General features: G+C 43.2%; 1 protein-coding gene across 1 annotated transcript; it reads left to right on the top strand.

Moving 5' to 3' along the window:
* On the top strand, positions 1-26,310 carry YIPF7 (Yip1 domain family member 7). The gene is made up of 6 exons (XM_058193547.1): positions 1-56; positions 6,322-6,423; positions 8,348-8,487; positions 12,980-13,125; positions 23,130-23,311; positions 24,557-26,310. The coding sequence occupies exons 2-6, from the start codon at positions 6,323-6,325 to the stop codon at positions 24,717-24,719; spliced, it is 732 nt and encodes a 243-aa protein (XP_058049530.1). The 5' UTR covers positions 1-56; position 6,322; the 3' UTR covers positions 24,720-26,310.
* Positions 26,311-27,656: the final 1,346 nt, after the last annotated feature.

The raw sequence follows: 27,656 nt of genomic DNA, 5'->3' as shown, positions 1-27,656 counted from the left end.
GTTAAATATAGGGAAACGGTTGGTTGGATTTTGCTGTTTGTAAACTGAATTATAAGGTATGTTTTTTAAATACCCTTAATTTTTAATTTTTAAAAGTGCTGGTGGTTTCCTAAATCGCAGCTGTTCATAGCTTTTCCACATCTTAAAATGAGGAAGAACAGCTTGTGGATGGCTTGTTTTCTGTTTTGATTCGGTACTTCCAAGAAATATTAATGGCATTTCAGAGCATGATTAAATTTTAAAATATTATCCGGAGGTGCTTTTTAGGAATGGCAACACTTCAGCTCCTAATTATATTTGTGCATAATTCATAGGAAATGTCATATTTCCCATTAAAAACCCCCCTAATTTACTATACTTATTAAAAATAAATCAAAACAAACAAAAAAATTTAAAGTTTTTGTTTGTTTGTTTGTTTGGGAACACATTTTTGTTAATTAGCAAAAATTAAAATTGCTGCACGGAATGATTGTTGCATTTTAACAAACGAAGGTGTAAGATTGAAGTCGGCTTAGATTTGAAATATAATTTGCTAATTAGTAAGAAATAAAATTGCCCCAGGGCCAAATTGTTATATAAGATATTTTTTTAAATAAATGAGGGCATGAGATAGAAGCATATTAGTCTGATTATAGGCAATCAAGTAAACAAATATGAAAATAAATATGAACAGGTAGTCCTCGACTTAATTTTTATTTATTTATTATTTTTTTATTGGCCAAGTGTGATTGGACACACAAGGAATTTGTCTTTGGTGCAGATGCTCTCAGTGTACATAAAAGAAAAGATACGTTCATCAAGGTACAACATTTACAACACAATTGATGATCAATATATCAATATAAATCATAAGGATTGCCAGCAACAAGTTATAGTCATACAGTCATAAGTGGAAAGAGATTGGTGATGGGAACTATGAGACGATTCATAGTAGTGCAGATTCAGTAAATAGTCTGACAGTGTTGAGGGAATTATTTGTTTAGCAGAGTGATGGCCTTTGGGAAAAAACTGTTCTTGTGTCTAGTTGTTCTGGTGTGCAGTGCTCTATAGCGTCGTTTTGAGGGTAGGAGTTGAAACAGTTTATGTCCTGGATGCGAGGGATCTGTAAATATTTTCACGGCCCTCTTCTTGATTCGTGCAGTATACAGGTCCTCAATGGAAGGCAGGTTGGTAGCAATTATTTTTTCTGCAGTTCTAATTATCCTCTGAAGTCTGTGTCTTTCTTGTTGGGTTGCAGAACCGAACCAGACAGTTATAGAGGTGCAAATGACAGACTCAATAATTCCTCTGCAGAATTGGATCAGCAGCTCCTTGGGCAGTTTGAGGTTACTGAGTTGGCGCAGAAAGAACATTCTTTGTTGTCCTTTTTTAATGATGTTTTTGATGTTAACGACAATAATGGAGCCCAAAATTCATGTTGCTAAGTGAGGCCATTGCTAAATGAGTTTTGCTCCATTTTACGACTTTTCTTGCCACACTTGCTAAGTGAATCACTACAGTTCTTAAGTTAGTAACCTGGTTGTTAAATGTAGCTGGTTTACCCGTTGACTTTGTTGTCAAAAGATTGCAAAAAGTGATCACATGACCCCGCAACATTGCAACCGTCATAAATATGAGCCACTTGCCAAGTGTCTGAATTTTCATCATGTGACCCATTGGGGTTGCTGCAACGGTTGAAATGCGAAAAATGATCGTGTCGTTGTAACTTAGAACGGTCTCTAAATGAACGGTTGCAAATTGAGGACTACCTGTAGGAGATTGTTAAGAAGCTGTCAGACTGCCCACAACTTAAACCTCTAAATGAAAACGATTCTTGGCTTCATTTGTTGAGAAAGGTATAGTTTTATTAAGAGATCAAGTCGATCGCAGCATTGCGTAGCCAGAATTGAGAATCATGCACCAAAACCTCTAAGTTCTACTTCCCCTCCCTTTACTGTCCTTCATTGGCCACCCCAGTATAACAAATCAAATCCTTGCAAGATTTTTTTCTTAACGGTCAATTCAAGCGCGGTTTGGTACGCAGCCCCTTCCTGTCTTCCAGCTGGATGACCTTGAAGCAGCATCTCGAGAAGGCACAGCATTTACTTTCGATTTGTTTATTTGTTTATTTATTTATTTATTTTGTCACAACAATATATGTAGGTATCATACAAAAAAGATTATATAGTATATAAACACATATATGAGTAAATATAAGGAGGTATAAGCATATATATATAGGAAGAAGAAAAGAAAAACAATAGGACAGGAACGGTAGGCACGTTTGTGCGCTTATGCACACCCCTTATGGTCCTCTTAGGAATGGGGTGAGGTCAATAGTAGAAAGTTTTTGGTTAAAGCTTTTAGGATTATGGGAAGAGACCACAGAGTCAGGTAAAGTATTCCAAGCACTGATGATTCTGTTACAGAAGTCATATTTTCTGCAATCTAGATTAAAGCGGTTGACATTAAGTTTAAATCTATTGGTTGCTCTAGTATTATTGCAATTAAAGCTGAAGTAGTCTTTAACAGGAAGGACATTACAATAGATGATTCTGTGAGTTAAACTTAGGTCTTGTCGAAGGCGACGGAGTTCCAAGTTTTCTAAGCCTAGGATTTCAAGTCTGGTGGGATAAGGTATTTTGTTGTTTTCAGAGGAATGGAGAACTCTTCTTGTAAAATATTTCTGGACACGTTCAATTGTATTGATGTCAGAGATGTGGTGAGGGTTCCAAACAGGCGAGCTGTATTCTAGAATCGGTCTAGCAAATGTTTTATATGCTCTGGTTAGTAGTGTGGTGTTTTTGGAAAAGAAGCTACGCAAAATTAGATTTCCCTCTTCCTTCTCCCTCGCCACTAATCATGGCAGCCTGTCACCGCAGAACAGTGAAGCACAGCAAGCATAAAGCGGCAGCTCACAATAGCCCAAATGATACATTGATTACGTTTTATACATTTATAAAATACGCTTTTATGTTTTACAAATATGCTGATGTTCTCCTTTGCTTTTCCTTGTCTTTGTGCGTTTATAAAGCCTTGCCAATCTTGAGGGATATTGATAAATTCCAGGCATTCTTGCTGGCATGAACGAAGACCGCGGTGTGGCTCAGGCTGTAAGAAGCCTGTTATTAAAACACAGCTGCCTGCAATTACTGCAGGTTCTAATCCCACCAGGTCCAAGGTTGACTCAGCCTTCCATCCTTTATAAGGTAGGTAAAATGAGGACCCAGATTGTTGGGGGGGCAATAAGTTGACTTTGTAAATATACAAATAGAATGAGAGTATTGCCTTACACACTGTAAGCCGCCCTGAGTCTTCGGAGAAGGGCGGGATATAAATGTAAACAAAAAACAAAACAAAAAACAAAAAAACAACAACCAAGGATTCTGGGAATCAGAATAGCAGAGTTGGAAGGGAACTTGAAGGTCATCTAGTCCAGGGGTCCCCAACCTTTCGGACCTCAGGGACCACTAAATTCATAATTTTAAATCCCGCGGACCGCTAATATGATCTGCCTAATGACTGGCTGGGTGGGTGTGGTTAAGTGGTCATGTGACTGGGTGGGTGTGGCCAGCATGATGTCACTCATGTTGAGGGGTGCCCCACAACCGGTTCTCTGCCCTAATGATTTCTTCCAACAACCAGTTTGCCAAACTGCTCAGAAAGTTAACAACCGGTTCCCCCGAAGTGGTGCGAACTGGCTGAATCCCACCACTGGCCCCACCGGTCTCTACTTTCCCCTCCCCTCCCAACCCTTCCCCCCCTGCCCGCATGGGTTCCTTAGGGCCCCAACAGGAAGCAATTGTTGGAGCTAAATAGCCACCACAAGAAAGAGTTGGCGAAACAGCTGGCTCAGTTCAAATTGGATCTGACCGAGAAGGAGGCTCAGCAGAAGCACCTCACTGAGGACTAGGAGCATAGGATTTCCAAGCAAAGGAGAGACCTGCGGGAGTGCAAGGCCAGGTACCGGCACCTGGAGGCTCAGTGGGCTGAGATGGTCAGCCAGTTCCAGGCCATGATGCAGTCCCACTGGAACAAGGCCCTCCGGTTCTTCGCCATCAGTGGCACTTCCCTCCAGACTTCCCCCAAAGCCCCCCACCAGGAGGTTGAAGCAGACCCCGAGTTGGAATTTCTGTCCCCCTCAGATCCACACAAAAAGACCCCGAAGGGGGAGACTCTCTGCAGCAACACAAACGTTCATTGCAGGTATCCAGCCCAGGGGCCGTAGTTTGAGGACCCCCGATTTAGTGCAATATAAAAAAATGCAAATAATTTTTCTGCAGACCACCAAATTTTTCTCACAGACCATCAGTGGTCCATGGACCACCAGTCGGGGACCATTGTTCTAGTCCAACCCTCTGCTGGTGCAGGAAACGCAATACCATTTCAGATGAATGGTTGGCCAATCTTGTCTTAAATCTCTCTGCAAACTACAGGTTGAGAACAACTGACCTACATTATTGTCCTTTTCCCGTAACATATATTAAAACTGTGATAGAAGCATGGTGATGGTGCCACTTTATAATGCCTTGGTAAGGCAACACTTGAAATACTGCATTCAGTTTTGGTCGCCACGATGTAAAAAAGATGCTGAAAGAGTGCAGAGAAGAGCAACAAAAATGATTAGGGGACTGGAGGCTAAAACATATGAAGAACGGTTGCAGGAACTGGGTATGTCTAGTTTAATGAAAAGAAGGACCAGGGGAGACATGATAGCAGTCTTCCAATATCTCAGGGGTTGCCACAAAGAAGAGGGAGTCAAAATATTCTCCAAAGCACCTGAGGGTAGAACAAGAAGCAATGGGTGGAAACTAATCAAGGAAAGAAGCAACTTAGAACTAAGGAGAAATTTCCTGACAGTTAGAACAATTAATCAGTGGAACGACTTGCCTGCAGAAGTTGTGAATGCTCCAACACTGGAAATTTTTAAGAAAATGTTGGATAACCATCTGACTGAGATGGTGTAGGGTTTCCTGCCTGGGCAGGGGGTTGGACTAGAAGGCCTCCAAGGTCCCTTCCAACTCTGTTGTTATATTATATTATATATTATATGGGGGACTCTGAGAATCACTGGGTGGTTTTGATAGACCACATCATAGCGCTCAGCTTATCCATATTTTGACAGGTAGACTCAAATATTGCATTGACAAACCAAGAAAAACTCCACAACTTTCATCTCTGAAGAGGACAGAAAAGTAAAATAAAATAAGGAATATGATCACTTGATAGCAGAGGTGTTCTTAACCTAACTGTGATTCAATCTACTCTTTCCAGGTTCACACCATGCACCATAAATGAACCCCATGCATTGGTTTTGCAAAACATTTTTAGCCTAAAAGGGGGATGGCATTTTTTGGGGTGATTCACCGCGTGTTGTATTTACAGAGCCGTCTGTGTTATTTGAAATCCTTGCCAAACACACAAAAAAGTGTGATTCCTGCAAGGAACAACATAGTCTAAAAAAATCTAAATAATAAATAAATAGTTCAGTTGATTCGTTTTGGGATTAACGGATGGTGTTGAATCGATCCGCTTGTGTTATTTTCAGTAAAGCGATAAATTTAAAAGCTATGGGCTAGAACAATGTATAACTGCATGATTTTATTTCTAGAGCAACCCAGAAAATAAGTTGAATAGGTAATTTTCGCGGCTGTGTAAACGTTTACCTTAGGCAGTGATGCGGACTCAGCTGGTTCAGGCCGGTTCAGGAGAACCGGTTGTTAAATTGCTGGCTGGCCCCTCCCCTCCCCGCCCCTTCCAGGAGTCCCCACACGCCCTGTTTTGGTTCCCAGGAGGCTGCAGGGAGGCCTACTAAGCCCAAAACAGGGCACGTGTGTGTGTGTGTGTGTGTGTGTGTGTGTGCGCGGCGCACACACCCCGTGGCCTGTTTTTGCTCCCGGGGGGGTGCAGGAGGCGGAGTGCTGCTTGTCACATTCCCTGGCCACACCTACCATGGCCACGCCCACCCAGCTGGCCACCAGGGCTTCTGGTGGCTCAGACTGCTAAGACAGTCTGTTATTAACACAGCTGCTTGCAATTACTGCAGGTTCAAGTCCCACCAGGCCCAAGGTTGACTCAGCCTTCCATCCTTTATAAAGCAGGTAAAATGAGGACCCAGATTGTGGGGGGGCAATAAAAGTTGACTTTGTATATAATATACAAATGGATGAAGACTATTGTTTGACATAGTGTAAGCCGCCCTGAGTCTTCGGAGAAGGGCGGGATATAAATGCAGATAAATAAAAAAAAATTAGGGCAAAGAATGGTTGTTAAATTATTTGAAACTCACCACTGCACTTAAGCTGTTAATGCTTAACAAACATTTTTTTAAAACCTTCGTAGGATGTCCGACTTTTTGCAGTTCGATATAGATTTTTACCAATCAAACTATGATGCCGACCGTCAAGAGGAAAGTTCTGCCAGGCCTGAAGACTCTGGAAAAAAGTGAGACTTATACATTATTTCATTTTTATTATGGCATTAAATCTGTACATTTAATATATATATATATATATATTTGTTTTCTGAGGTTTTCGCGGGTGTTTGTATGTAGGTCTTTGGTTATTCGGGTTTTATCCCGCGTAAAATTGGAAGTGTCTTGGCGACGTTTCGACGAAGTCTCATTCGTCATCTTCAGGGTTTAGCTTCGTGCTTCTAGGAGCAATGTGTGAAAGTACTGCTGCATGTACTGACACCCACTATGAAGATGTAGCACGACCACGAACACGAAGCCAAACAGCAGCAGTGCAGCTCACCAGCTCAAATCCCCCTGCAACTCAGACTAATCTGAGCACAACCAAGCCCCCACCCAAACAGGACACACCCCCAGCCAATCAGAGCACAAAAAACCCCCCATCCAATCAGAGCACAGCCAAGCTCCCACCCAATCAGTTCAAACCCCCACTAGCAGTTAAAAAGGAAGAAACAGCTGCAATCACACATTGCTCCCAGAAGCAGGAAGCTGAAGCCTGAAGATGACGAATGAGACTTCGTCGAAACGTCGCCAAGACACTTCCAATTTTACGCGGGAGAAAACCCAAATAACCAAAGACCTACATATATATATATATATACATATACATATACATGTATATGTATATGTATATGTATATGTATATACATATATATGTAGGTATATATATACATATATATGTATATATATATATATATATAGTATATTTTTTGTAACCGACGTAATTAAACCTAGTTATTTGCAAAGTTGAACACTTTACGGTACTTATTTAAAGGAAGAAATCAAGCAAACAGCCCAGTATTTTAGTACCTTGAAGGGTTTAATCTGCTGGCTGCCCTAACGAAATAATATAGACCATTTACTTTCCTCCACCCTGCCACATCTCTGCTGGTGAGTTAGTGCAGGAGAAGGAGGGAGGGAGGGAAGGAAGGAAGGAAGGAAGGAAGGAAGGAAGGAAGGAAGGAAGGAAGGAAAGGAGATGGGAGAAGGACGGAAGAAGATGTTCTGACCTACGCTTCCCCAAACTACGAAGCAGACTCCTTGTCTGGACTAAAAACCCTTTTTATTAAGTTACTGTAAATTCCTCTCATTCACATCCAGCAAAGGATGTGAATGAGAGGGAGAATTTACAGTCACAGACCTTATCTGGCTTGGGGAGCTGCCAGGCCGATACCTTCAAAACTTGGCAAGGAGTCTTGGAGAGTCACCAACCAATTAGGCGAACTAATTGTCTCCTGCAAACTCCACTCCCCTTTTGCTCCTCTTTTATTCCCTCTGGGAGGGGCCATTCATCATCCACCTGTGGCTTTACTCCTGAGTCGACCCTTGTTCCTTAGCTGTTCCCTTCTCCTGGCAGCTCTGCGCATGCACACCCTGGGAACAGGCTCCAGCTGTTTGTCTGCCTCATTGATGTCCGACTCCGAAGGCAGCTGATAACTGGCATACGGCCCTGGCCACCTCTCTGCCTCTGACGCAGAGCCCTCAACAGAGCCTTCCCCAGACAGACTCCAGGACTGGCCCATGTTCCTCCCCAACCTCCTCACTGTCTGAATCTGTTGGTGGGCTATAACAGAAGAGAATAGTAAGGAAGGAAGGAAGGAAGGAAGGAAGGAAGGAGGGAGGGAAGGAAGGAGGGAAGGAAAAAAGGAGGGAGTGAGATGGGGAAAGGAAGGAGATAGGAAGGAAAGGAGATAGGAGAAGGAAGGAAGGAAGGAAGGAAGGTGGGAATAGGAGGGAAGGGAGGAAGGGAGATGGGGAAGGAAAAAAGGAAGGAAGAAGAGAATAGGAAGGAAGGAAGGAAGGAAAGGAAGGAGGAAGGAAGGGAGGAATCTTCACCTTCCCATGAGGGTCTCTTCATTCCAGCAGCCCCTATTTTGAATGCTTTCTTTGTCCTAGATTCCAGCCAGGTCCTTGGCCCCAATCCAATTCTTCTCAACTGCTTGAAGGTCAGATCTTTCAACCCGCAGGTGCTTCCCCGTTTCCATCCAACGAGACGTATTCCGATCGTTTCGAGGAAGAGCCACCGTTGCTTGAAGGTACAAAACCTTCTCACAGATTCGAGACTAACCAATAATTTACTTATCTTCCTCTTGTTCTCAACATATTCCACCCCCCCAGCCCAGTAACGTATAATGTTCCCTAATCAATTTGGAATAGAACTGGAAGGGACCTGTCGTGTCCCACTCCCACTCCGACGAACAAGTCAGGAAAGTCCGTAACAAACTTGGCAACGAAGCCTCTGCAGCTTGCCAAGTTCCTTCGAGGTTTATCAGGGCAGGCAGGAATCCAAGTTGTGACTTCAGCGATAGAGTCCGATATCAGCAAACTAGCTAAGACTTTGCTTGACTCAAGGTTGGAATGCCAAAAGCAGGTCCTTTATATAGGCTGTGGGGTGTGGCTCCATGACTCAGCATTTATCCAGGCCTGCCCCTCCCTTCCTTCTGCTGGTGTTGCCTCTCAGATCTCCGGAAGCGAGGGTCCATCTACTCTGAATTGTCTTCAGCTGGATCTGCTGTCAGCGTCTGGGAAAGGGAGGGGTCAGAGGGAGTAGGCCTGGTTAATTCCCCCACCTGGCTGGCTTCCTGCTCTGAAGGCTGAGCCAAAGGAACACACGCTGTATGAATGAGGTTTATCGGGCTTGTCCTTTCACTCCTTGAATCCTCTCCGGGCATGGGGCCAGGGCCGGGGGCTGGAGTCATGACAGGCCGTTCATCTTCATTATCAGACTCCGAGTCTGATAAAAGGCCCGGTTGGAGACGGGAGGGGCCCGGCTGAGGAGAGGAGGGAGGATGAGTCACAACAGGACCTTAGAGGTCTTCTAATCCATCCCCCTGCTCAAGCAGGAGATCCTACACCCGTAATGGCAAGCCTATCGCACACATGGCACATTTTTCTGGGCACGCGAGCTATCACCCAACTCACCTGCAGCTGCCCATGCGAATGTTCCCCAGCTGGTGTTCGGGCCTTTGGTGTGATGCGCGCAATTCAGGGGACCCAGCTGATCTTTGGAGCTCTCCTGTGCATGTGTGCGCATTTGCGCATGCGAGTACTGACATGTAGCGCACACATGCGCAGACGGCATTCACGCATGTTCCTTGCGCACGCAAAAGCCACGTGCATGCGCCGATGATGCAATTGCGCACGGACCGCACGGTGGGGCGCATGTGTGAAAGCTGTGCGCATGTGCAGATTGTGGTTGTGAGCACAGCGCATGGGGAGGAGCCACACGTTAGCACGGATGGCACATGCGTTGCGGGCAAAGTGCGCAAAGCACGGATCTGTTCGGCACACGGTGAGTAAAAGTTTCGCCACCATTGTCCCATACCATTTCAGACAAGTGGCTGTCTAGAATCTTCTTAAAAACTTCCAGTGATGGGGCACCCACAACTTCTGGTGGCAAGCTGTTCCACTGGTTAATTGTCCTCACTGTTAGGAAGTTCCTCCTTAATTCCAGGTTGGTATTCTCCTTGATTAGTTTCTATCCATTGCTTCTTGTCCTGCCTTCAGCCTCTTTGGAGAATAATTTGACCCCCTCTTCTTTGTGGCAGCCCCTCAAATACTGGAATACTGTAATCATATTGTTGTGTCTTGTCCGCTCTCACCGCAGCCGGGGTCTGCTTATCTGCTCCCGAACACGGAGGAATGTATGCCTCCCGGCCCCAGTTCTGGCTCCATGCCCAGACAAGCTGCAGAGGAGGGGGCACCTCCCGGCCCCAGTCCTGGCTCCATGCCCAGACAAGCTGAAGAGGAGGGGGCACCTCCCGGCCCCAGCCCTGGCTCCATGCCCAAGCAGGCTGCAGAGGAGGAAGCACCCCCCGGCCCCGGCCCTGGCTCCATGCCCAGGCAAATGGAGCAGCTAGACCCTCCCCTCCTCCACAGCATGTGAGCCTGAGGAAAGTTTATTTCCAACAGCTGCTGATTGGAGTGACCCTCGCATCAGAAGACTGGATAGGCGGAGGCAACAGAAGGAAGGGAGGGGCAGGCCTTAATGAGTGCTGAGTCATGGAGCCACACCCCATGGCCTATATAAAGGATCTGCTTTCTGGCAGTCTCTGAGTCAGGCAAAGTCGAACTTATCTTGCTGAAGTCACTTACTGGTCTCCTGCCTGCTCTGAGGACTTTGCTAGGACTTTGGGCAGAGCTGCAGAGGCAAGCCTGATTCGGATTTCCCTGACCCGGCCGTCAGCGGAGGAGTGGGACACGACACATATCTCCTCCCCCCATGTCCTTCTTTTCTCTAGACTAGCCATACCCAAATCCTGAGAATAAAATTCATTTATGGAGAATGCACGAGTTCTGACTTGCCAGCCCACGAAGCCCATAGACCAGAGGTGGGTATCAGCAGGTTCAGACCAGTTCTGGAGAACTGGTAGCGGAAATTTTGAGTAGTTCGGAGAACCGGTAGTAAAAATTCAGACTGGCCCCGCCCCCCTCTATTCTCTGCCTCCCGAATCCCAGCTGATCAGGAGGAAATGGGGATTTTGCAGTATTTTTCCCTTGGAGTGGGGAGGGAATGGAGATTTTGCAATATCCTTTCCCTGGTGTGGGGAGGGAATGGAGATTTTGCAGTATCTTTCCCCCAGGAGTGGGGAGGGAATGGCGATTTTGCAGTATCCTTCCCCTGCCATGCCCACCAAACCACGCCAACCAAGCCGCACCCACAGAACTGTTAGTAAAAATTTTTGAAACCCACCACTGTCACAGGCTCACCGAAAGATCTTCTACAACCTCACACCTTTCTTTTTGAGGCAAGCCACGCTGAAGTTGTAAGTCGCTAGATCTTAACAGGGGTTCAACGTTCAAGGTAAAATGCGTTTAAAACGAAGTTCGGTCCGAAGGTGCCGAATCAAAATGAATCAATAAATAAAAAACATGGTAAGGAAGGAAGGAAGGAAGGAAGTTGGGGGGGGGGACGACAAAAATCAATTTTAATTTGCTGTCTTGCATTTGTAACCACAGACACATGTTTACGTTTGAAATGACAGCACCCCTATTTGCATGGGAAATAAAGACAGGAGATCATATTTATGGCACGTACATCACGCCCTTTATTGCCTCTAGATGACAGCATTTCAATAAATTTTGCATTCAGATTCCATCACATTGCCTTTCTCTCTGTATTTATACCGCATAATCAGACATCATGCTAAGATGCCCATAATTAACAAAACGCTGCTCATCATTTTGCTTCCATATTTCATAATAAATTTTCACAGGCTCTTTTTAAGGGTCAGTGATTCCAAAACTCGAAAATGTTCCCGGGAATCTCAGCAGGTCTACTCTGGGACCACAACTGCTAAGTTTGGTATTTCGAAGACCGTCAAATCCCACGTGCAAAATCGCTAGTTGAGGCACAACTAGACTTAACAAAAGTTCATTCAGTGACCGTTTTCACCCTCACAAACATCACCGTTCAGAGTTGGTATTCAGCTGGTTCGGACCGGTTTGGACAAACCGGTAATGGTGACCTGCGAGTGGGGCCCACCTACTAGGATCTTGGAGTCCTAGTGGACAACCATTTAGATATGAGCCAGCCATGTGCAGCAGCTGCTAAAAAAGCCAACACAGTTCTGGGCTGCATAAACAGAGAGATAGAATCAAGATCACGTGAAGTGTTAGTGCCACTTTATAAGGCCTTGGTAAGGCCACACTTGGAATATTGCATCCAGTTTTGGTCGCCACGATGTAAAAAAGATGTTGAGACTCTAGAAAGAGTGCAGAGAAGAGCAACGAAGATGATTAGGAGACTGGAGGCTAAAACATATGAAGAACAGTTGCAGGAACTGGGTATGCCTAGTGTAATGAAAAGAAGGACTAGGGGAGATATGATAGCAGTCTTCCAATATCTCAGGGGTTGCCACAAAGACGAGGGAGTCAAACTATTCTCCAAAGCACCTGAGGGTAGAACAAGAAGCTAAAACGGCCATAGACCGATATAAAACCCTTTAAAATTTTAAATTATAATAAATTAATTAAAACACACTTAGGCTAGTCCCGCACAATTAAATAGTAGAGTCTTCAATTCCCGCTTGAAGGTTCGGAGGTCGGGGAGTTGGCGTAACCCGGAGGTAACTCGTTCCAAAGGGCCGGTGCTGCCACAGAGAAGACTCTTCCCCTGGGGGCCACCAACCGACATTGTTTGGATGATGGCACCTGAGCAGGCCCACTCTGCTCCAAATATTCTCCAAATTACTTCATTTTCTAGGAAGGTGAATGAGCGCTGACTTACTTTCTACAGTGGGAGACCAAATTAAGATGTTCAATTATCTTACGAGTCATTGGGACATCACGGCCAACTGATTCTTTTCTTTTGTTTCTCGACGCCCTCGATGAAACTTACCAGGGGTGGGTTCTACTTTACCTTTACTACCGGTTCGCATCTGCGCATGCGCAGATCACTTTTTGTGATGTTCGGGTCATTAGGCAGAGCCTCCCACCAGTTTTATTACCGGTTCTATAGGACCGAACCGGGGGGTAACCCACCGCGGAACCTTACCTAACAAAGCTTTTTCTCTTTTTGTGTTACAGAGCTGGGAATCAACTTCCACCACATTTGGCAAAAAACATTAACCGTGCTAAACCCCATGAAACCGGCTGAAGCCAGCATTATGAATGAGACAGACCTGGCTGGGCCTTTGGTTTTCTGCTTGGCCCTGGGGTCAACGTGGCTCTTGGTATGCTAAACTTCTCCGTTCTAAGCGAACGTAACTGTCAGTCGTGGGCTCCAATATTATAGCCGGCCTGAGATACTTTTTAAAAAAATGTGTAGATTTTTATAAGTCATCTCTACTTTAGAAGGCCTTGGTACGGCCACACTTGGAATACTGCATCCAGTTTTGGTCGCCATGATGTAAAAAAAGATGTTGAGACTCTAGAATAGACTAGACTAGACTAGACTAGAATAGAATTTTTGTATTGTCCAAGTGTGATTGGACACACAAGGAATTTGTCTTGGTGCATATGCTCTCAGTGTACATAAAAGAAAAGATACGTTCATCAGAGTACAATACTTACAACACTTAATGATAGTCATAGGCTACAAATTTAACACTTAATGATACAACACTTAATGAATAGAATAGAATAGAATAGAATAGAATAGAATTTTTTATGGTCCAAGTGTGATTGGACACACAAGGAATTTGTCTTGGTGCATAAGCTCTCAGTGTACATAAAAGAAAAGATACGTTCATCAAGGTACAACACTTATATCACTTAATGATAGTCATAGGGCACAAATTTAATACTTAATGATACAACACTTAGAATAGAATAGAATAGAATTTTTATTGGCCAAGTGTGATTGGACACACAAGGAATTTGTCTTGGTGCATATGCTCTCAGTGTACATAAAAAAAAAAAGATACGTTCATCAAGGTACAACATTTACAACACAATTGATGGTCAATATATCAATATAAATCATAAGGATTGCCAGCAACAAGTTATAGTCATACAGTCATAAGTGGGAGGAGATGGGTGATGGGAACGATGAGAAGATTAATAGTAGTGCAGATTTAGTAAATAGTTTGAAAGAGTGCAGAGAAGAGCAAGCAAGAGGATTAGGGGACTGGAGGATAAAACTATATGTTTACAGGAACTGGGTATGCCTAGTTTGATGAAAAGAAGGACCAGGGGAGACATGATAGCAGTGTTCCAATATCTCAGGGGTTGCCCCAAAGAAGAGGGAGTCAAGCTCTTCTCCAAAGCACCTGAGGGTAGAACAAGAAGCAACGGGTGGAAACTAATCAAGGAGAGAAGCAACTTAGAACTAAGGAGTAAATTCCTAACAGTGAGAACAATTAACCAGTGGAACAGAAGTTGCCTTCAGAAGTTGTAGGTGCTTCATCACTGGAGGTTTTTAAGAAGAAATTGGTTAACCATTGGTGATTGACCAATGGTTGACCAACATATAGTTTTATCCTCCAGGGGGTTGGACTAAAAGACCTCCAAAGGTCTCTTCCAACTCTATTATTCTGTTATTTCTTCATTGCCCTGTGCTTTGGTAATTGAAAGCATTGTTCTCGGAACTTGCTGGGAATATGCTACTCTGACATTATTAATTTTCAAAAGGGAAGGGGTTGATTTAAATAAGTCATCTCTACTTTAGAAGGCCTTGGTACGGCCACACTTGGAATACTGCATCCAGTTTTGGTCGCCATGATGTAAAAAAAGATGTTGAGACTCTAGAATAGACTAGACTAGACTAGACTAGAATAGAATTTTTGTATTGTCCAAGTGTGATTGGACACACAAGGAATTTGTCTTGGTGCATATGCTCTCAGTGTACATAAAAGAAAAGATACGTTCATCAGAGTACAATACTTACAACACTTAATGATAGTCATAGGCTACAAATTTAACACTTAATGATACAACACTTAATGAATAGAATAGAATAGAATAGAATAGAACAGAATAGAATAGAATAGAATAGAATAGAATTTTTTATGGTCCAAGTGTGATTGGACACACAAGGAATTTGTCTTGGTGCATAAAATTCTATTCTATTCTATTCTATAAGCTCTCAGTGTACATAAAAGAAAAGATACGTTCATCAAGGTACAACACTTATATCACTTAATGATAGTCATAGGGCACAAATTTAATACTTAATGATACAACACTTAGAATAGAATAGAATAGAATTTTTATTGGCCAAGTGTGATTGGACACACAAGGAATTTGTCTTGGTGCATATGCTCTCAGTGTACATAAAAAAAAAAAACGTTCATCAAGGTACAACATTTACAACACAATTGATGGTCAATATATCAATATAAATCATAAGGATTGCCAGCAACAAGTTATAGTCATACAGTCATAAGTGGGAGGAGATGGGTGATGGGAACAATGAGAAGATTAATAGTAGTGCAGATTTAGTAAATAATTTGAAAGAGTGCAGAGAAGAGCAAGCAAGAGGATTAGGGGACTGGAGGATAAAACTATATGTTTACAGGAACTGGGTATGCCTAGTTTGATGAAAAGAAGGACCAGGGGAGACATGATAGCAGTGTTCCAATATCTCAGGGGTTGCCCCAAAGAAGAGGGAGTCAAGCTCTTCTCCAAAGCACCTGAGGGCAGGAGAAGAAGCAACGGGTGGAAACTAATCAAGGAGAGAAGCAACTTAGAACTAAGGAGTAAATTCCTAACAGTGAGAACAATTAACCAGTGGAACAGAAGTTGCCTTCAGAAGTTGTAGGTGCTTCATCACTGGAGGTTTTTAAGAAGAAATTGGTCAACCATTGGTGATTGACCAATGGTTGACCAACATATAGTTTTATCCTCCAGGGGGTTGGACTAAAAGACCTCCAAAGGTCTCTTCCAACTCTATTATTCTGTTATTTCTTCATTGCCCTGTGCTTTGGTAATTGAAAGCATTGTTCTCGGAACTTGCTGGGAATATGCTACTCTGACATTATTAATTTTCAAAAGGGAAGGGGTTGATTTAAATGAAAATAGGTGCACGGTGGATTAGGAAACTGAGTAGAATTATTGTTTTTATTCAGATCTGAAAAAAAAATTTAAAATCTGAAAACTTAAATGGGATGCAGTGGTTAAGATTTTTTTTGGTCTCTTTCCAATGCCGGTTTTCACTCGCTATCTCTTTGATGGACTAATACGAAGATAGCATTAAGGATTAATGCGTTAAAATGGGATTAAAGCAGCCATGAGCTCTGCCTTGTATTGTCTCAGACAGATGGAAAGATCAGACAATTTGGCTAGTCGGTGTCTTAATACACGGGGGTGGCGGGTGGGGGTGTCAGAAGGAATACAACACTTTGGAGAAAAGCTACAAGCCATTGGCTTTATGGGTCAGTATCTGGTAGTCTTTAACACCTAAGCAGGGGGTTGGACTAGAAGACCTCCAAGGTCCCTTTCAACTCTGTTATTCTGTTCTGTTCTGTTCTGTTCTGTTCTACACTCTACTCTACTCTATTCAACTCTACTCTACTCTACTCTACACTACACTACACTCTACACTCTATTCTATTCTATTCTATTCTACACTACACTACACTCTACTCTCTACTCTACACTTTACTCTCTACTCTACTCTACATTCTACATTCTACTCTACTATACCCTATTCTTTTCTGTTCTGTTCTATTCTATTCTACACTCTACTCTACGCTCTATTCTACTGTACTGTACTGTACTGTACTCTATTCTACACTACACTCTTCTCTACTCTACACTCTATTCTACACTCTGCTATACACTCTACTCTACTCTACTATTCCGTTCTATTCCATTCCATTGCATTCTATTCCATTTTACTCTACCCTACTCTAATCTACACTCTACTCTACTCTCTACTCTACACTTTTCTCTCTATTCTACACTCATCACTCTACACCTACCCTACCCTACCTACTCTACTCTACTCTACTCTACTCTACTCTATTCACCTTTAAAAAGGCTGTGACATCTTTGCTGTATTTTAGCTCAATGCAGGGTTGAGGACTTTTCTACATGAGGGTGACCTTCTGAGGATAAGATCATGAATAATTTACTCCTGGCCAATTTTTTTTAGCATGTTCTTGTTTCACAGTTGCTTTGAGTCAGACAATTACAGCAATCCGGAAAACCCAAAAAAGATAAAAAAAAAGAAAAAAGTCAATTAGATGCCTATAGCTTCAATTCACAAGTAGTCCTCAACTTACAACCACAAGGGAGTCTAAAATGGATGCTGTGCGGTGAAACATCCGTTAAGGGAGTTTTGCCCCGTTTTATGACTTTTCTTGTCCCATTTGTTAAGTGAATCACTGCGGTTGTTCAATGACTAACCCAGTGGCTAAGCAAATTTGGCTTCCCCCACTGGCTTGGCTTGTCAGACAGTCGCAAAAGGGGATCGCGTGACACACACACACCCCCGGGACCGTCATTAATGCGAGTCAGTTGCCAAGCATCTGAATTTTGATCGCATGACCATGGGGATGCTGCAAATCCTCACAGCCATTGATCACGTGACCCACTCCCCCAGGATGCTACAGTGCTCTTAAGTGTGAAAAACGGTCCTGTCGTGTCCCACCCCCACTCCGACAAATGAGTCAAGGAAGTCCGTGGCAAACTTGGCAACGAAGCCTCTGCAGCTTGCCAAGTCCCTTCGAGGTTTCTCAGGGCAGGCAGGAGTCCAAGTTGTGACTTCAGCGATAGAGTCCGATATCAGCAAACTCGATAAGACTTTGCTTGACTCAAGGTTGGAATGCCAAAAGCAGGTCCTTTATATAGGCTGTGGGGTGTGGCTCCATGACTCAGCATTTGTCCAGGCCTGCCCTACCCCTCCTTCTGCTGGCGTCACCTCTCAGATCTCCGGAAGTGAGGGTCCTCCTACTCTGGATCTGCTGGCAGCTTCTGGGAAAGGGAGGGATCAGAGGGAGTAGGGCCGAGTAATTCCAGCACCTGGCTGCTTTCTTGCTCTGACGGCTGAGCCAAAGGAGCACACGCCGTAGGAGTGAGGTTTATCGGGCTTGTTTGTTCACTCCTGGCATCCACTCCGGGCATAGGGCCAGGGCCGGGGGCTGGAGTCATGACAGGCCGTTCATCTTCATTATCAGACTCGGAGTCTGATAACAGGCCCGGTTGGAGACGGGAGGGGCCCGGCTGAGGAGAGGAGGGAGGACGAGTCACAACAGGTCCTAAATCACTTTTTTTAGTGACGTCTTAACTTAGAACGCTCACTAAGTGAGTCACTAAGTAAGTCAAGAACTGCCTGTAGTGGGATTTTTCTCCACAGCCTGTTGCTGTCTTCGTTTATAATAATAATAATAATAATAATAATAACAATAATAATAATAATAATAATAATAATAATAATAATAATAATAATAATAATTTATTTGTTTAAAACAAGATTCTAACAGAACTGAAGGTGATCTGTTACAACCTTTTGACCGGATCCATTCCAGTTTCACCTCCTTCATTTGTAATATTCTCCACCTAGCCTAGCACTATATTGAAATGAAGTTTTCCTTTCGCCATCCGTTTCCAGTCTTCTGCCTCCGGCATAGCAATTTGTTAATCTTACATTAAGCTGCTAAATGCTGCTTTGTCAATTAATCAAACACGCTGGAAAAACAACAACAAGTTAACATATCGGCTGGTGACCGATTGTTCATCTTTCGTGATCTAGCTCTTATTGATCTAAGAGTTCTTATATTGCAGATTATTAAATTATCACCTTAATTCTGCAGTTTCTAAAAAAAGAGCCAACAGTGTTTTCTAACGTTCTGACACCTTGTATGTTAATAGGGACGCGGTGGCTCAGTGGCTAAGACGCTGACCTTGTCAGTCAAAAGGTCGGCAGTTCAGTGGTTCAAATTCCTAGTGCCGCGTAATGGGGTGAGCTCCCGTTCCTTGTCCCAGCTTCTGCCAACCTAGCAGTTTGAAAATACGTAAAAAATGCAAGTAGAAAAATAGGGACCACATTTTGTGGGAAAGGAACAGCGTTCCGTGCACCTTTGGCATTTAGTCATGCCGGCCACATGACCACGGAGACGTCTTCGGACAGCGCTGGCTCTTCGGTTTTGAAACGGAGATGAGCACCGCCCCCTAGAGTCGGCAACGACTAGCACGTATGTGCGAGGGGAACCTTTACCTTTACCTTATGTTGAAATAAAACAGTAACTGAATAAAAAAAAAATCGGCTGGTGACCACTGCCGATTGTGTTACGTATAGTGCTTGTACATAAAATATTGTGGACCGCATGTTCATGGCCAAAGTGAAAATGCTACTGTGTTTCCCCCAAAATATGACCTACTCCAAAAGTAAGCTTTAGCTAGATACTAGATACTCCGAGCTGGCAACAGAATCAGACAGCGATGAGGCTGAGGTGAGGCCAGGGCCATCAGGAAGTGAGGTGCAGCCTCCAGAGCCTCCAGAGACTGATAGTAGTGAGGCAGAGGAACAGGAGGAGCCTGTTCCTAATGCAGGCATGAGAAGAGCTGCCAGAAGGCAAGAGCAGCTCAAGCAAAAAGGACAACTCAGGAGTAGGGCCAAGAGATGATTGGCCCCTCCCATAAGGCTTAAAAGACCAGCAACGGCATTTGGGCTCTTTGCTGGAAAACAACGTTGATAGCTTTGTCTTGTTGCATTTATTTTTGTATCGGCGTCTTCTGAACTTTTGCCAAGAAAGGCCTTTGGCAATTTTCCTAATTGGACCAAGGTTGGTGATAAGACTGAGGAATTGTGTTGGAGGAATTAATAATAATAATAATAATAATAATAATAATAATAATAATAATAATAATAATAACAACAACAACAACAACAACAACAACAACAACAACAACAGAGTTGGAAGGGACCTTGGAGGCCTTCTAGTCCAACCCCCTGCCCAGGCAGGAAACCCTACATCATCTCAGACAGATGGTTATCCAACATTTTCTTAAAAATTTCCAGTGTTGGAGCATTCACAACTTCTGCAGGCAAGTCGTTCCACTTATTAATTGTTCTAACTGTCAGGAAATTTCTCCTTAGTTCTAAGTTGCTTCTTTCTTTGATCAGTTTCCACCCATTGCTTCTTGTTCTACCCTCAGGTGCTTTGGAGAATAGTTTGACTCCCTCTTCTTTGTGGCAACCCCTGAGATATTGGAAGACTGCTATCATGTCTCCCCTAGTCCTTCTTTTCATTAAACTAGACATACCCAGTTCCTGCAATCGTTCTTCATATGTTTTAGCCTCCAGTCCCCTAATCATTGCTCTTCTCTGCACTCTTTCTAGAGTCTCAGCATCTTTTTTACATCGTGGCGACCAAAACTGGATGCAATATTCCAAGTGTGGCCTTACCAAGGCATTATAAAGTGGCACTAACACTTCACGTGATCTTGATTCTATCCCTTTGTTTATGCAGCCCAGAACTGTGTTGGCTTTTTTAGCAGCAGCTGCACACTGCTGGCTCATATCTAAATGGTTATCCACTAGGACTCCAAGATCCCTCTCACAGGTACTACTATTGAGCAAGGTACCACATATACGGTACCTGTGCATTTTGTTTTTTTTTGCCTAAATGTAGAACCTTACTTTTTTTTTTTTATAGAGCAAAATTTTTTTATTTTCCATAATAATTCCCACAATTTGACCAGTGTACAATACAATCACTTATCCAACAATCAGTCCTATACTCAAATTATACTCAATCAGGGCTGCTCGACTGCCACTCCCCCCTTTAAGCCTTTCTTCCCTTCTCATCCTTCTTAAACTTTCCCCACCACCCTCTCCTCATTTTCCTACTTCCCCTCCTCTTTCCCACTTCTCACTACCATCCTTTCTAACCCTCTATCTTCTCCTTCTTCTCCTCCTCCTATCCTTTCTTCTCCCTCCCTTCTTTCCTCCCTACCCACCTGCCTACCTACTTTCTTCCTTCTTTACTCCTCTTTCCTTACCCTTTCCCTTCGGGAGTGTTTGCCGAGCAGTCCCGACATTACACCATTCCAACTTGTTTAATTCTACCATTATTCCTGTACAATGGCAACCAATCAATTTATAGTCTTCCCTTCCCGCCTCCTTCCCCCGAGACTTCCCAGAACAGAATACAGGGTATTGTAACTAACAAACATAATCTAAAATATAACATAAAACATATTCCATTTCACACCATCACACTATCAATTCCCTTCTTTCTTAAACTAATACATAGCAATTCTAACTTCACTCAAAAACTAATTGATATTTTAATCTGATACTTATTTTGAATATAATCAATCCACTTCCTCCATTCCAAAATATATTTTTCTTGTGTACAGTCTTTCAAGTAGGCAGAAATTTTTGCCATTTCTGCTAAATTTGATACTTTACTAATCCATTCTCCAATTGTAGGTAAGTCTTCTTTCTTCCAATATTGTGCAATCAATAATCTTGCAGCAGTTATTAAATTCAGAATCAGTTTTGTCTCTATAACAGTGCAATCTGAAATTATTCCTAATAAAAGAACTGTGGAACAAACTTGATCTTCTTTCCAAAATGTTCTGCATAATCCACCATATTTTAATCCAAAAGGCTTTAACTTTTTTGCAAGTCCACCATATATGATAATAGGTAGCATCCTCACAATCACATCTCCAACATTTTGCTTTCACATTTGGATACATACATGACAGTTTTTTAGGATCTAAATGCCATCTATAAAACATTTTATAAAATTTTCTCTTAAATTTTGTGCTTGCGTGAATTTAACATTCCTCACCCAAATTTTTTCCCATGTTTCTAACATTATAGGTTGTTGAAAATTTTGTGCCCATTTTACCATACAATCTTTAACCAACTCCATTTCTGAATCAATTTCAACCAATACATTATATAATCTCTTTATATGCTGTTGACCTTGAACTTTTATTTGTTTTACCAAATTATCATCACTTTGCCTTATACCAATTTTCTGATCTATTTTCCATCTAGATTGCAATTGTCCATACTGGAACCATGTATAATTTCTTCCTTCATCCCTCAATTTCTCCCTAGATTTTAACTGTAATTCCCCTTTTTCCATAGTCAAAAGCTCTTTGTAAGTGATAACTTCCATTTTTTGTAATATATTTATATTCTCTATCATATGTCTGGGGATGGTCCATATTGGTATCTTTCCTTACTTTTTTCACTGTTGAATTTCATTTTGTTAGATAGCGCCCAATGTTCAAGTCTATCAAGATCTTTCTGTAATTTGAGCCTATCTTCTGGAGTGTTGGCTATTCCTGCCAGCTTGGTGTCATCTGCAAATTTGATGAGTTCCCCATCTATCCCCTCGTCCAAGTCATTGATGAAGATGTTGAAGAGTACTGGGCCTAAAACAGAGCCTTGGGGTACTCCACTGCATACTTCCCTCCATGTGGATGTAGTTCCATTGAGGACTACACGTTGAGTGCGGTTGGTCAGCCAGTTACGGATCCATCTGGTGATGGTGCTGTCTAACCCACATTTTTCTACTTTATCTAGTAGTAGGTTATGATCTACTTTATCAAATGCTTTACTGAAGTCCAAGTAAATTATATCAACAGCATTCCTCTGGTTTACTATTTTTGTCACTTTGTCAAAGAATGCAATAAGATTAGTCTGCCATGATCTGTTTTTGACAAACCCATGTTGGCTTTTGGTCATTACTTTGCTTGTTTCTAGGTGTTCGGTATTCGTTGCTTGATTATCTTTTCCAGAATCTTCCCCGATATTGAGGTCAGGCTGATAGGTCTGTAGTTTCCTGGATCTGTTTTTTCCCCTTTTTTGAAGATGGGAACTACATCAGCTCTTTTCCAGTCCTCTGGCAGCTCCCCTGTGCTCCAGGATCTTTGAAAGATATAGTTCAGTTGTTCTGAGATTTCGTCTGCCAGTTCCTTCAGAACCCTGGGGTGTAATCCATCCGGTCCTGGTGATTTGAATTTGCTTTAATTTAGTTTGGACTACGGTGAGAATGAATTATTTCTCAGCTGTTCTAATAAAGTTTGTTTGTTTTTACACTGACTGAGTTTCCTACTACCTACTTGGGCCTGGGTCACAAAAGATTCACTGAACAATGGCAGCAAGAAAGGGTGTAAGATGGGGCGAAGCACCCTTCGCAAATGTCTCACTTAACAACAGAAATTGTGTAGTCGTACGTTGAAGATTGAAAAATAGTGCAGCCTTTCTTCTCTAACCCAACCTCTTTTAGTCGCTGGTCACTGCCCTTCTCTTCGCTCATTTCTACAGGCAGGAAAAGTCCATTTTGGCTATGTGTACGGGACCAGTGTGATCGGCTGCCTAGCGATTCACGCTTTGTTGAACCTGATGAGCGTTGTGGGAGTTTCCCACGGGTGCGTCGCAAGTGTGCTAGGCTACAGTCTGCTGCCCATGGTGATCTTGTCCACCTGTGCTGTATTTTTCTCCTTACAGTAAGTACCCTTGAAATGTTGTGAATGGAAGGAAGTGGCGTTCATGCACGTTTTTTTTAAATTTTATTTTTATTTGCATTTTTATCCCGCCCTTCTCCGAAGACTCAGGGCGGCTTACACTATGTCAAGCAATAGTCTTCATCCATTTGTATATTATATACAAAGTCAACTTATTGCCCCCAACAATCTGGGTCCTCATTTTACCTACCTTATAAAGGATGGAAGGCTGAGTCAACCTTGGGCTTTGGTGGGGCTTGAACCTGCAGTAATTGCAAGCAGCTGCTGTTAATAACAGACTGTCTTACCAGTCTGAGCCACTGAGGCCCTTAAATTTTGACAAAGGAAATGATTTAATACCAATCGAGGAGAATATTTGTAACTCAGGGTTGAAATGAGGGGGTCCTTGGTGGGTCCTCTGAGCTGGGCGGTTTTCTTGCAGACATTTCATGACCCAGCTAGGTAATATCATCAGTGCTAGAAGGGAGTGGGGTTTGCAGAAAGGAAGGGTGGTGGTGGAGGAGGAGTACTGTGGGGTCCTTGGTGTTCTCTGGATGATTTTCTTGTAGACGTTTCATGACCCAACTAGGTAACATCATCAGTGCTACAAGGGAGTGTGGTTTGCAGAGGGAAGGAGAAAGACTATGGGGTTCTTGGTGCTCTCTGAGCTTGGTGGTTTTCTTGCAGAAGTTTCGTGACCCAACTAGGTTAACAGCATCCATGCTAGTAGGGGGTGGAATTTGCAGTAAGGAGGGTGAGGAGGACTGTGTAGTCCTTAGTTCTCTCTGAGCTTGGTAGTTCTCTTGTAACTTTGAGCAGTCACTAAACCAGTGGTTCCCAACCTTTTCTTGTTTGAGGCACAACCTTTTCTTGTTTGAGGCACCCTTGGAAAGCCTTTCAAAAGTTCCCGGCACCCTTATAAGGAAATAGATATTTAAAATCTCCGTAGCTCAAAAGTTCCCGGCACCCTCAAAAGATCTCACGGCACCCCTTAGTGCCGCGGCACACTGGTTGGGAACCACTGCACTAAACGAACGGCTGCGAGTTGAGAACGACCATTTACTTTCACGAGCTGTAGCTCATTTCTTTACATCCACGGAGTCGGTCAACGGAAGTAGAAGCTGAGTTGTTCGGTGTCCATTGGTTGAGTAGATTTTTGTATAGGCTTGAGGGACGAACCAAAACTGGAAGGGAACATGGGGGTCCTCATTCTTTGCTCCTGACATCACCTGTTCTTCTTCGTTTCAGAGGAGTCCTTGGGACGCTGGTGGCCCTGATCGTTATTGGATGGTGCAGCCTCTCAGCCTCCAAAATCTTCGCTTCCACTTTGGCTATGGAAGGGCAGCAGATCTTGGTGGCTTATCCTTGTGGTTTAGTCTATGGCCTTCTGGCCCTCATCACCATTTTCTGAGCTTTGTTATCATAGCCAGAAGTTTTTTTCCTTCCTCTACTGCAGTGGTGGGGAACTACGTCGCTTCGATGACTTGTGGACTTCAACTCCCAGAATTCCTGAGCCAACCTGGCTGCCATCACCGCCTTACCATCCAGGGGTGGTATATCATTTACTTTCCCTAAAAAGGTAAAGGTGAAGGTTCCCCTCGCACATACGTGCTAGTCATTCCTGACTCTAGGGGGCGGTGCTCATCTCTGTTTCAAAGCCGAAGAGCCAGCGCTGTCCGAAGTCGTCTCCATGGTCATGTGGCCGGCATGACTCAATGCCAAAGGCACACGGAACGCTGTTACCTTCACACCAAAGATGGTCCCTATTTTTCTACTTGCATTTTTAACCTGCTTTCGAACTGCTAGGTTGGCAGAAGCTGGGACAAGGAACGGGAGCTCAGCCCGTTACGTGGCAGCACCAGGGATTCGAACCGCTGAACTGCCGACCTTTCAATCAATAAGCTCAGCGTCTTTAGCCACTGAACCACTACATCCTTACCAGTTCGTAAATGTGAGCACCTGCACATGTGCCCAGCCTTCCGCGTATGTGCTTTGCTGGCGCGTGTGCCTTTCTGCGCATGGGCCTGGCCTCAAAAATGTGCCTAAATAGGATAGCATAGAGCTGAGGCGGACGGGCGGGCCAACCAGCGATTTCCACTACCGGTTCCGGCAAACTGGTCCAAACCAGCTGAATGCCACCTGTGGTGTCATCAATCTGCTGAACACTTAATTCCCACAGCACTGTCTCGTTTCTCATCTTTTCTCATCCTCCCATCTTTCTTAGTAACTTCTCCCATTGGTTTCTTATGATTTATCCATTGTGGTTTGTAACTGATTTATAACCTATGACCAATCACTTGCTGTTCGTAGGTCTATGGAGATTCTCCGTCATCCAGGTCACGGTTGTCCCGAAGGTACTGTCCCCCCCGCCCCCGCCCCAAAAGAGGCAACTAAACTTTCTGTTGTTGTTTTTTTCCTTTTGAAGTCGTTTCGCTTCTCATCCAAGAAGCTGAAGAAGACCTGAAGAAGCTTCTTGGATGAGAAGCGAAATGTCTTCAAAGAAAACCGAGGAAGTCCAGTTGCCGTTTATACATATACTGAGAGCTTATGCACTGGAGACAAATTCCTTGGGTGTCCAATCACTTGGCCAATACAGAATTCTGTTCTGTTCTGTTCTGTTCTGTTCTGTCCTGTCCTGTCCTACTTTACCCTACCCTACCCTACCCTACCTTACCCTACCCTACCCTATCCTATCCTTCTCTACCTACCCTACGCTATGCTACCCTAGCTTACCCTACCCCTACCTTACTCTACCTTACTCTACCCTACCCTATTCCTCCCTACTCTACCTTACTCTACCGTACCTCACTCTACCCTACCCTACCCTACCCTACCCTAGTTTACCCTACCTTATCCATCTCTACCCTACCCTATGGTATGCTACCCTAGCTTAGTCTACCCTACTCTACTCTACCTTACACTACTCCACCCTACACTACCTTACTTTACCCTACCTCATCCTATCCTTTTGGTTTGGGGATTTTAAAAGTATTTTTAGATTGGGCTAATTTAAATAAGTTTTTTTAATTAATATTTTATTCTATTGTATGTATTTGATTGTTTTTTTTATTTTGCCTGTTCACCGCCCTGAGTCCTTTGGGAGAAGGGCGGTATAAAAATTAAAATAAAAATATTATTATTATTATTATTATTATTATTATTATTATTATTATTATTATTATTATTATTATTATTATTATTATTATTATTATTATCCTAGCCTATCCTAGCCTATCCTACTGTACTCTACACTCTACTCTACTTTCTACTTAACACTTTAGTCTACACTCTACTCTACATTCTATACTCTACTCTACCCTACCCTACCCTATTCCAGCCTATCTCTTTGTTGCTTTGCATGCACATAGAGAGCTTATGCACCAGAGATAAATTCCTTGTGTGTCTAATGACACTCGGCCAAATAAAGTCTTCAAATAAAGTTGCCAAGATTGGACCACCCTGGTCTAAATGCTTATATATAAAACACTAGCATGTGAATGGTGTGCACTTACTATACTGTATGTGAGTAGCATGGAACGGAACAAGTCAGAAACCTGGCAATGATCACAAAAGAGTCTTGGAAAAGAGGGAGGGAGGGAGAGAGAGAGAGAGAGAGAGAGGGAGGGAGGGAGGGAGAAAACCCACCATGGTATCAATTTCTATAGCCATCCTTTTGTTCTCCTTAATGGTGTTCTCTTCCCTCTGCCCCCGATATGCATTAAACTTCATTAACAATACAAGATTATACGATTTACATTTTATTTCCCTAATGGATGAAAATGAAATATAACCAGGAAGAGAACGCTCGATAATTGCAGGGTAGAAGCTTTAAGCTGTAAATGTTTGCTTTTAAAAGCATGAGAAGTTGAACGGGTGGTTTGTTTGTTTGTTTGTTTGGCTTTTTTTTTTTTAAAGTGCGTGTAAACGTTTTATAAAGTGCAGGGGAAATAATACGGATCTGAAAAAACAAAGATTGTTGCCCGGACAGTATTTGGGAGGAAGACTATGTAATATCGCAGTATTACGAATATGTTTATCAGGGGTGTCGTGTCCCACTCCTCCGCTGACGGCCAGGTCAGGGAAATCCGAATCAGGCGTGCCTCTGCAGCTCTGCCCAAAGTCCTAGCAAAGTCCTCAGAGTAGGCAGGAGACCAGGAAGTGACTTCAGCAAGATAAGTTTGACTTTGCCTGACTCAGAGACTGCCAGAAAGCAGATCCTTTATATAGGCCATGGGGTGTGGCTCCATGACTCAGCACTTATCCAGGCCTGCCCCTCCCTTCCTTCTGTTGACGCCGCCTATCAATTCTCCTGAAGCGAGGGTCACTCCAGTCTGCAGCTGTTGGTAAT

Source organism: Ahaetulla prasina, chromosome 8 (assembly GCF_028640845.1).
Source record: "Ahaetulla prasina isolate Xishuangbanna chromosome 8, ASM2864084v1, whole genome shotgun sequence".
In the NCBI taxonomy this organism is placed as follows: domain Eukaryota; kingdom Metazoa; phylum Chordata; class Lepidosauria; order Squamata; family Colubridae; genus Ahaetulla; species Ahaetulla prasina.
This window is presented reverse-complemented; position numbering and strand designations above follow the sequence as displayed.

What these genes read in the sequence shown, in the direction of transcription:
- YIPF7 (XM_058193547.1), top strand. Translation starts at nt 6,323, where the DNA reads ATGTCCGACTTTTTGCAGTTCGATATAGATTTTTACCAATCAAACTAT. An exon ending in AGAGCCACCGTTGCTTGAAG is followed by an intron (nt 8,488 to 12,979) that starts GTACAAAACCTT and finishes TTTGTGTTACAG; the next exon opens with AGCTGGGAATCAACTTCCAC. An exon ending in TGGGGTCAACGTGGCTCTTG is followed by an intron (nt 13,126 to 23,129) that starts GTATGCTAAACT and finishes TCATTTCTACAG; the next exon opens with GCAGGAAAAGTCCATTTTGG.